The sequence below is a fragment of the Candoia aspera genome, chromosome 1 (genome assembly GCF_035149785.1).
Source record: "Candoia aspera isolate rCanAsp1 chromosome 1, rCanAsp1.hap2, whole genome shotgun sequence".
Classification (NCBI taxonomy): Eukaryota; Metazoa; Chordata; class Lepidosauria; order Squamata; family Boidae; genus Candoia; species Candoia aspera.
In genome coordinates this window covers 85,929,335-85,940,564 of record NC_086153.1, presented here as the reverse complement: position 1 = coordinate 85,940,564, position 11,230 = coordinate 85,929,335, and the positions used below count along the sequence as shown (strand labels likewise).

Here is an 11,230-nt window from a genome sequence, read left to right as displayed (position 1 = left end):
TTTTTGTTTTGCTTTGCCAACAGTTTATTCCAGTATCAATGAAAAGTCTTTCAAATAAAAATGCAGTCTTGCTAAGTGTCACAAAAAGTCCCAAGGGAAATACCTTTAAAAGCCAGTCTATTAATACCATACTTAGTATGAGTACAAAAGAACTAGCAATTAATTCATCTGTATTGGAGAATAGTTGAAATAATTACTTTATTTTTTCAATATTAATAAACAATGCATAAATGGAAATTATTTTCAATATATGCATTACTGTTGAAGAACTAAGGAAATGTACTGTTAAAATGCTTAAGGTGTAACATGAACCATGTTCAGTTGTACTCCAAAATGACCCTAGTTTAACCATGATTCTACAGAATGGTATAGATTACAGTTCTTAGAAGTTGAATTCTCAATTTATAGAACAGCATTTGTGTTTGGAAAAATAAAATTATACAAAGAGGTCCTTCTTAACATAAATAGATTCTGCATCAGTTCCATATAAAAGACATGATCCTAACACATCTAAACTGTTTACAGATAAAGTTGGATTTGAAATTAAATTTGTAATCTCCATGCGATCTTTAGTAGGATCATTGCTCAACCATGCACTTATTACAGACTGATTAACTGTAGAGTGAGGTAGAAATGAAGTATTTCTTCCACCTAAAATAAAACAGAAATAAATTCATTTGTTACCTTCAGTTAAAAAATAAGTATATATTCTAAATATGATGCAAATATCCACTTAATGTATAGAGAATACTGCTGAAATATTTGGCTTTGCCATTTTGCCAGAAATAGTTTAAAGTTTGCTCCTCTAGAATAATTTTAATCATGATCATTGCCTTTTCATTTCATGATAAGCTATTATTAGGACTGTATACAGATCTGGATTTGAAGGGTAAAATGTGATTTGGCACATGTGGGTGTGCATATAGCATCTTAAAGCAGACTCATCTTTTCTTGGGTTGCACAGCTGGTGCACAATTGCAGGAAAAGATATATTCAGTTTAAGGTGTTTCCGACAGGTTTTATTCATGCACACTTCAAATCACATTTGCCCTTTGAATCTGACTCTGCACATCCATACTAGTTATTAATCCAGAAGCAAGTATTCTAATATTTATGTGTATTTCCTCTGTTTTCCCCTTGCAGAAATATGGAGTGGTAAAAAATATGTGCAGAGTGGAAAAATACTATACATACACAAACGTATTTTACAGTAGAAATACAAGAAATGTTCAAGTTAACTGTAGCAACATTAGGCAACAGTGGAAAAAGAAAAGCTGCTATCTCTATGCTAGTCTGCTAGCAGCATGAAATACCTATTTGATTAATCAAACATTTGGATAAATCTTACTTGTATGAAGAAAAGATTTTCTTTCAGTCACATCAGAGGAAGCATCCCAATGCCACAGAGATCCATCTTCTGAACAAGTGAACAAATGATCAGGATTGGAAGGATGAAAGTGTACTTCCCATACTGTAAAAGCAAATACATGACAAATATAATATGCAAAGATAGAACATTCTAAAAAAACAATTATTTACATTTCAACATTATGGTAGCAAATGCTTAAAGATTCATTTTGTACAGAAAGGTGAACTAGCAAGATCTAAAACGTGAGAGCAAAATGCCCTAGAAGTTACCAATCAGTGCCTTCTATTAGCATATTTCTACATTCTATATTCTAGCATAGGACATCTTGAAACTGTTTTATGCTTAACTTTTTTCTTAATTCAGTTAAAATACTAGTTGTTTCTTAAGAGTCCTGTAGACTAAGAATAGTAGTTACTTCCAGAAATGGTACTGATCAAATAAAGTTAAATCTGGATCATATATCATACTAAACCACAATATGGTTTAGTTCTTAGCAGATTATTAAATAAACCAGTTAGTTGGGTTTACACAAACCATAGGACAGTATGCCAACTAAATCACCATTTTTGGACAACCTTTGTATTTTTGAGCCAAAATTCTAAGTAAGCCACCAAAGCAAATAAAGTCTTAGCAAGATGTGTGAACCTAGTCATAATTTAGATTAAAATTGGAATCCCAGTTCTGTGTCCTTTTTCTGACTTTTTCATCCAGTGGATTCTGCTTAGTATATACACTACTCATATCACATCACATATTCCCAGCAGTTTTCCTGGGAAACTGCTTCTTAAGCATAGGTTCATTTGCATATATTGAAGATAAGAGAAACAAGAGATTTTTCAAGTACAGGTACTGTGCCAATCTGGTGAATGATTGTTCCCCTAGTTGTTACTATGACATTAGGAGATATTCAAGACTTACTCTGTTTGTTTAGGTACTTACATTCTGCTTCATGAGCATTTAGTAAGGAAACTGGCATGCTGCCTTGTCTTACATCCCAAACACTCAACATTCCATCTTGACTACCTGTAGCAACAATATGTTGTTGATTGGGATGCCTATCAACACAATGTAGTGGTACTCTTTCCCCTGTCCTGCGTAGAAAAAACACACATTTTAAGAAATCACAAAGATTGTAGTCAAAACACTACTTAAAACTCTAGGGATATATACAAACTATCATGCCCTCGAAGTTGTACTGAAAAGTTTCAGATTGCCACAGTTTGGCAAAAAGAAAACCCAGAAGGTTTTGGTTGCTCTGGGTTTTAGCTGAAGTAAAATCCAGAAGGATCCCAGAGTAGTTTTAAATAGGCATGGTTGGTTTGCATCACCTCTCCCCCTTTAGAGCTTTCAATATGGCATATCCCCAGCCCACAGATTTTCCCAGTGTTTTTCTTTCCTCTCCTCAGCTGCCACTAGTCTGGTTTGCACCCCTTTTCCTTATAGTATTAGGCAGAACAGCAAGGAGCAGGCTCCCAGCACAGCATATCCCTGATCTGCCTGATCTTACCAGTGCCTGCCTTCCCTTCCCCATAGCCAATACTGATGTCCTTGGCTTTTTCTCACTCTTACTTTGCATCTAAACAAATGTTGCCCAGATTAAAACAGGCCTATTTCAGTTTGCATCTGGAAAAAAAATCTCCAAAATACATATTTCAGTTTGAGCACAGACCACCTAAAATCAGCTGCATATGCATTTTGCACATCCCTATCATATAACTATTTGGCTTCATCAAAGCTTTTTATAGGAAAGCAAAATGCTTACAATGAAAATATTTGTGAAGGTTCATTTCCTTGCTGTCTAAAGTCCCATATTTTTAGCTGACCAATGGAATTGACTGTCAGAATCTCTGTCGTGCGAAGTCGAGTCACTGCTTGGAGTGTACTGCTATCAGCATTATCTATGAGAAATTAAAGGAAGCACTCACACTTAACAATGCCTCTTTTAAAAAATCAAGATTTGGTGACAGACTCAGTTTTATAGAATGAAATTACATAGCGAGTACAGCATTATGACATATTGTCTCAAATTTGAGCACTATCTCCATCTCTCCTGCACCAACTATATGTGTGAATTTTATTTATTTAATTTATATTTCAAATTAAGTCACCACCCATCTCACTCAGTGATTCATTTTACTGTAACAAAGGATCCAGTTAGAAATCAATTACCCAAACTAACAGCAAACATTTTAAAGTGTACATTACATAGCACTCTTTCCAATAAACTATAATATTATAGTGACTGCTCAGTTGAGAAAGAAGTGTTGCCTCCAAAAAAACTGCATACTGGAAGTAATTAGCTTTACCACACAAAGATGTGCAATTCATAAAACCTTAAAATATTGACATATTCTTTTCATACATTTTCTGTCCAATCACAAGTCTGAAGCAATAGAAAGTTACCAAGTCCACAGGAAAAGACTTTCCTAAAACATAGGGCATCCCACTAATTGGATTTAGAATCTGGTGGGCACCGATACAAAATAACTGAAATTTAGGTGGAAGCAAGCTTCCACAGCTGAAGCTCCATTCATGGAAGTTGTTGCCATCTGATTTCTTGGGAATCTGCCACAGATCATGCCATTTAGTAAAGTCCCCTAGTATTTTTCAGGGACCTGAGGGAAACAAGGGGCATATAAAACAGTTCCATTCCATGTACTGTTCCTTGAACCCTAGTCACTATATTATCAGCTATAGTCTAATCTTACTTTGTAGAACATTTTGCATGCTACTGTACATAGTAGCTACCCTACCAGATCAACCTACCAGTTGCCTGCTTCTCCTATCCCTAGCTTTTCTTACAATAATTATGAAAAACATTTTTATTCAAAAGTAAAGAGTTTGCCATTTAATAATGGAAGTTACCGACAGAAAAAAAAATTCAGAGACATTTTTGTTCTCTTACTATAGCTTTTCTTTATGTAGGATTCCCAGAAACAATGTTTGCTTATAATAGTTTTCTTAAAGAAATATTACATTTGATAAAAGGAACAGAATAAATTGTAGAATATGCAGAGACTAAGTTAATAAATTTATAAATTTAAATAATAACCTTCAGTAGGGGGAAAAACCCTTTTAACATGCCTTTTAAGGATAGCAGTAAGAAACACTCAGATCTAGGACAGATTTTAAAATGCCATGGCAATCATTATCCTAACAAAATAACTCTTTGATTTTCAAATTTGTATAGTGAGAACTGAATACTTGCTAAAAAAGTAAGGTAGGTAAGTAAAACTGATACTTGCTGTGTTCTGAGCTTCTTAGAAAAACCTGTAAGGCACCTTAGAGCAATATGTTGGCATATATTTAGGCCTTCATTGTTAAGAGTCTTATCTGCCTACCTATAGTACGTATAGCTTCCTTATGGTCAGTGGTGAACAGATTTATCCTGCCATCTTCGCCAATAGTAAAAATTTCAGGGCTATTGCAAATGATCCCAGTGCATGATGCACTTCCCCAGGAGTGATCATAATAATGTGCTTGTTCCCATTTCTGACTTATGGAAAGAGTCTAAAACATAAGAAAAAAGAATTAAACTACCCATTAATTGCACAAAACTTTCAGTTACTAGGTTGCTTCAAGCAAAGTACTATTTCAGTCCAGCCTTATCCACAAGTGTTATATACAAATTAATGAAAATAGTTTAATAAAATGTACACCAATGTATTATAGAATATTTGAAATTATAGAATCTAAGACTCATAAAAATATAATCTGTATATTATATTAAATATAACATATTCTTTAAGGCTATTAAATACCCCATTCTGCAGATGCATAATTATAGTTACTACATATTGTAATACCCATCTGTTAAAGGATTACTAAAATATAAAGAACTATGCATGAGAGATTTATTGCATTTTCGCAACAACAGTAATGATGTTCACTATACATCTCTCAATTATTCAGTCTTGGGTTAATAAACATATGCAAAGCCAAAAATCCTTTTTCCAATCATTGTAATAACTAAGTTTTTCTACTCTGTTCTCTTAGATTCAGATTTGTATTGTGAAAATACCTTGACAACCTATTGCCAGCAAAACCTAAATAAGTGTTGCACAACCCAATTCTACACATCTACAAAGCACGTGGAAAACCCAAGGCAGTGGGCTAGGCAGGGAAATAAAAAATAACAAAAGCACAAAACACAAAAAAGGAAAAATAAATGGTAAACTACTTTTTATGACTGCGAAAAAAATATGTCTATGTAATCAACTCAAGAGAGTCTTATCTTTGCTTACAAAGCTTTTTGTGTACAGTGGGACTAATTGTAGACTTAAATAGTTTGTGTTCTTAGTACACTGCATGTACTGGTTTTTTTTTTTTTTTTAGAGTTATGTTAAGATGGCCCGATTTGAAATTTTGCATGTCTGTATTATTCTTTTGGGATTCAGAACAACCTGGCTATAAATTTAAGTAAATAAATCTTGCATACCAGAAATTTCAAAGACAGGAAAACTTTATTTTAGAAAAAAAATAGCTCCAAGGCAGCTTGCAATGTAATAAAAATACCAGACTAACCAATTTTTCTAGATAATGACAAAAATTCGGCTTTGCTTCCATATGGCTTCTGATGAACTAATGAATTTTATATAGTAAGATCCAAATGTCTGTACAAAATAAAACTCTGAAAGACATGGTTCCTTGACACTCTTAGAACAAAATATTTCATTCTCAAGAAAGCAAGAGGAAAGACTTCACATTTCAGATAGTGGCTTCTCTTGTTTAAATTCAAGTTTTCCTGTATAAGTACCTTTGTGGTATACTATTAGTCTGATAATGAAAACGAATACCATTTACCTGATTATTTTGATGATGCCGGAAAATGGCCACACTCCCAGTAGACGAAGCAGCAACAATTCTCTCCTGATCCAAAAACTATGGGAAAAAAAATCTAACATGTTAATACATGATTTCATTTTTAGTGAAAAAACATCTAGCATGGTAATACATGATTGCACCTTTACGTGAGATTGCATATATAAATTATAATGGTTCAAAAAGAAGCCAGAAACCTGCTTTCCTATTAGTGCAGCAGTAATATCTTGCAGCTTATAAAGCAAAGATAACGCATGTCTTGTAGCCTCTTAAAAAGCGTTTATGCAATTTTTACCTGCATATCCATAACATCACCACTATGTTGGATATCACAAAGCAAATGTGGTTCTCCGTGATATTCACCATTTGGGACCAAGCCTGCAAAATCTCCAACAGACCAAATGGAAATCTTGTTTTCCTGTAAAATTACAAAAAAAAATACAGATTCTTGTACAGTGTTAACAAAATAATCTGTGTTCATCATTTACCAAATTACTATTTTGCACTTTTGTTAGATTTATATGCATTTTGTACAGGAACTGAAGGCAACACACATAGTGCTCCCTCTTCCTATTCCTCCCCGCACCCCCCAAGAACAACTCTGGGAGGCAAGTTGGGCCGAGAGAGAAAATGGCTGTACCAGAGTCACCAGATGAGTTTTGGTGGCTGTGGCTGCAGTAAAGCCTGGGTCTCCCCACTCTTGGTCCAACACTACCTACCATAATACGGTGGCCCTGCTATTTTGTCGTTTTCAAATAATCTAGAAAAGTACCTAAGATTTTAATATGCTAATAATATATATTAAGTACTATATCTTTTGTTCATATATTTAAATATATAATTACTGAAATGTTAATTTTGTTATGTTGCATACAGAGTAGAGTACTCAATTGTCAATTTAGTAAGACATTCCATAAACATTTTCAGAAATAACATCTGTAGCTTTGAACAACGTTTGTTTTACACTACCTTTCCAAAGCAGAGGCAGATATTAATTAGTATAGTTCCATTATTTCCAGTACCTCCCTATTTAAGTTCCAGATAAAGGGGAGATGTGTAACTTAGTTCAGTTCCTACCCCAACAATTCACGAACGCTGAGGCAAATAACGAAGTTATTTAACAAAGTTGCCACAGTGGCAAATTTAAGCTTAAAATTGCTAAACACATTCTTATTCTTAGCCGTATGCTACCTCTGTTAAGCAAAACAAAGGGGCTATTCACCAACAACGACAAAAAGAATGGTGCACAAGCTAAAAGGGATCGCTTTTAGGGCTAAGTTCAACAATTGTGGGGGAGTCACGACTATGGGTCAGGAATACTGTACATCGAGAAAAGCAAGTGCACCAGGTTTTCGCGATCATGATAGTCGGAGGGCACAGAAGGCGACTGGGGGAAAGCGAAAGGTAGTTATGGGGTGAAAGTCGAAAGATGAAAGAAAGGAGGAACCGCTGTCATGCAGGCGTCCGACTTACCTCATTGTCCCACGAACCGGTGGCGAAAACCTCGGGAGGCTGCAAGGCAGTGGCAGATAGGGGCCGCCAGCGGGTCTTACTGATTTTCTGAGATACGTATTTGGCCACGACGTCTTCCATATTCGGGGGAAAAAACCTCGCTCCCGCGCAGGGAGCTCTCTCCGCAGGCTTTCAAACTCACCCTCTTGATTGGCTCACAAGCGTCACGGGAGACGGCACCGGAAGGAGAACAAAAATGCTGTGCTTGCGCTTAGGCTAAGGAACAGCGGTCTCCATAGGAATAAAAATTCTGATGCTGTCGCGAGTGGGATGCGTCTTGCCTTTGAATTTCTAGTCTTTTGTTTTTCCCCAAAGCTGGAGTATCTACCTGGGAGATTAAATATTTGTCTCAAGTTGATTTAGGATGAGTCACTCTCTGCACTATATCTCACAACGTCCCTTCGCACGAGTAACTTGGAAAGATATAGAATATGGATGATTACCAAGGACTTTAAGCTAAGTCCTAAATTAATTTATAAGGAGTAAGCCTTACTGAATAGACTGGGTCTTACATCTGCATAAATATGCACGGCACGACTGGAGCCTAATTACTTTTAGTAATTAGTATCAATGCACTTTCCAACCTGGGCTGAATGGGGACTACAGCTCCCAGAATTCCTAAACAACGGGTTTAAGTGGCTGGATGAGAATTTTGGTAATTGAAGTCTCAGTACAGTACATCTTAAAGGAACCTGCCTGAGAAAGACTACAAGTCAGCAAGAGCCTCACCAAATTTAATGATTCTTGTTGTTGAATCAAGCACACGGGCTTCTGCTGATTAAACCATTTTTCCCCTAGAAATCATTTTAAAAGACAAAATCTCCCTTGAGTCTAGCTCAATTCCTGGTGACTTCATGGACATATTTAAAAACTGTGCCAGGTTGTTTTTGAAACAGTTGTTTTCCTCATTTAGCTTTAAATTTGTAGGGATGTACACCTGGATATCCTTGGCTGATCTCAAAAAGATGAGCAGGGTTGGACCTGGTTAATACTTGGAGTGGAGCTTACTGGGAAATCTCAATACTGTATATTAGAAATTTTAAATTTAAAAAAAAATCTCCATAAGCAGCAATGACAATTTCCATACTGTTGCTAAGAAAACTACAAGGACACATCCTTGAAATCACAGGAGCTGAGTTTAACTCAAGAGAAACTTTTCTAAAGGTAGAGACTATATAACATTCCAATTCTGAAAGAATAGGAAGCATGTTTTATATGAAACTTAATGCTACAGCAGCATGAAGTAACACTAAAGACAAGTATCACAGTTCATTCAATAAAAATAGCCAAGAAGTGATCTGCATCCTTGCATAAGACTACATCCAATTAATACAATTATATCTTATGAATGTTTATATAGACATAAATCTTACTATTTATTGTATATATCCCAAGGCAGAGGAACTTGTACTATACTCCCTCTTTCACAACAACATTCTCTTGAAAGTAGATTAACTTGAGAGATAATGACTGGCCGAAAGTCATCTGGAATGGGTTGGGAGTTAAACTACTTTGCATTTTAGTTCTTCATATTGCCTGAGTGACAGAGGCTTTCCAATGTCTCAGGTTCCACTTACTTGAGTCATTTAACCAGAGATGCCAATATTAAATCTGGAACCTTCGGAATATCAAGCATGTACCCCAACACCTCTTCAAATTATTTTATACAAAAATTAAGTTTATGAAATTACAATGCATTTTGAAAAATTCCACCTCTGCAGAATTAAACAAACCTAAGCTTTCAGTGCAGTCTGATTCTGTGGAGCTAAACTACTAAAATCCACTACCATAGCAAACTGAGGTCTTTTGGTTAACTGTAAATCCATTTTGCTAATTGGGGCTACTCTCAAGAAAACATACACAGGATTGCAATACTGGAGAGAATTTTTATTAGAACTCTAAAAACAATAATACTGCATTATATGTTTATTTTATGCTTTATAGTTACAAGTAATATGAAATTAATCTAATCAGAAAATATATATTTAATTTGCATGGTATGAGAAACATTAAAACATCTAATTGGCAAAATAAGGACCAAGTTTACATTTCTTATTACAATATAAAGCACATTGGTGGGCTGACTGACACAGAAATTTGGAATTAACAAATGAAAGATATAAGACTATTATGAAGTATTTAAAAGCAAGTCATCCTCCAGAAATGGAGCCTTCAAAATATTATTAAATTATCCTGCCTTGCTACCCAGACCCTTTTTATAAAGCAGTATATGAGTACTTGGATAATAATGCAGAAAGATGTACAAAATAATGTCTGAAAATCATAAAATGACATAATGAAGCATTTTGTAATTGTCAGTAAGGTTATTGTCACTTTGCTGCTGATACTGAAGAATATCAATAATGTGACTCACATGTTCCTGTGAAATACCAAGCTTGACAGTAATTTCCCTTTGAGGGATCTGCTGATTGTCCTCAATCAGTTCATCAAATTTTCTAATATGAAACTCTTTGATTGCTATCACAAATCATCCACTTCATTTTTGATCAGACAAATCAGCTTTTTCTGGTTCAGTAACTTTATATTTTTGGCCCAGCAATAACAATATTCATGTCAACAGTCATCACCATAAGCAACCTGCATTCAGCAGTGAATTTCAATTGAAGGGATTCCCTTGGCAGTCAAAAATTCAATCATGACACATTGCTCCAAGCTTGCTTGTGAGTACTTATTGCAGGCTTCCATTTCACAAATAATAGCAACACAACCTTTTCTCATAACTACTTCCCAGCAATAGTGCTACCATCTATTGGCAATTTACAAAACTGGAGTTATTACTTTTCATTCAACCCTTGTATTTTGTCAGTAGAGGTGAAATAAAATTCAGTACCACAGACAGAAGGATGGGAAAAGTGATAATTCCACACACACAAGCTCTACCCTGAGGAAAAATGCCTGGGTCAGCATTAATTTGAGAAGCAGCTATTATCCTGCCATGATGTGCTAGTCCAGCATTTCTTTGCGCTATAGTATTTCACACAACCTGTGGTTGGATGACACTTGCATTTCTAAATTAATGACACTTGCATTTCTAAATTAATCCGATTGCCTGGATTTGCACACCTTGAGCCATCCACTAACAACGCACAGATCCAACAAGACTACGTGCAGTGTAAACACAACCCACTAACTATACAAATAGTCGCTGTTTTAGTGCACCTACAGGATGTGTATGCCTGTTTATATGCCTACTAGCCGTGTTTAATGCCAGTATCAGCCTATTTGAAGTGTTTGAAAAAGCATTTTTCTAAACTTTCAGCTCCGCTCCAAGAACCTTCCCGTCTCACATCCCAAAGATGCCGTTCACACTATACCAAGTTGCAGTTATATATATATAGCCAGAATTAAGATTCACATTCTTCCGTTTAAAGCAGACATCTTCCTTCCCCCAGACGACCCCTCCCTCACCCTCCTCCTCAGTCAGCATCTCTAACCCCTCCCTCACTGGGTCGCCGCGTCCCCTTTATTCCGTGAACTGCGCCTGCGCATACCGGTCGCGGTTGCCCG

General features: G+C 35.7%; 1 protein-coding gene across 2 annotated transcripts in view; it reads right to left on the bottom strand.

Annotated features, from left to right (window-relative positions):
* The window catches only part of NUP43 (nucleoporin 43), a 361,785-nt gene continuing 350,555 nt past the window's right edge, over positions 1–11,230 (bottom strand). The window contains exons 1-8 of one of the 2 annotated variants that reach the window (XM_063308848.1): positions 7,664–8,230; positions 6,486–6,608; positions 6,173–6,250; positions 4,711–4,879; positions 3,132–3,267; positions 2,309–2,460; positions 1,349–1,471; positions 1–651 (exon numbers count right to left, since the gene is read on the bottom strand). In XM_063308848.1, coding sequence (XP_063164918.1) covers positions 437–651; positions 1,349–1,471; positions 2,309–2,460; positions 3,132–3,267; positions 4,711–4,879; positions 6,173–6,250; positions 6,486–6,608; positions 7,664–7,783 — 1,116 coding nt within the window. In that variant the 5' untranslated portion in view covers positions 7,784–8,230 and the 3' untranslated portion in view covers positions 1–436. Of the gene's footprint in view, positions 652–1,348; positions 1,472–2,308; positions 2,461–3,131; positions 3,268–4,710; positions 4,880–6,172; positions 6,251–6,485; positions 6,609–7,663; positions 8,231–11,230 lie in introns of those variants that run through there. The other variant, XM_063308859.1, reaches the window with a different exon arrangement.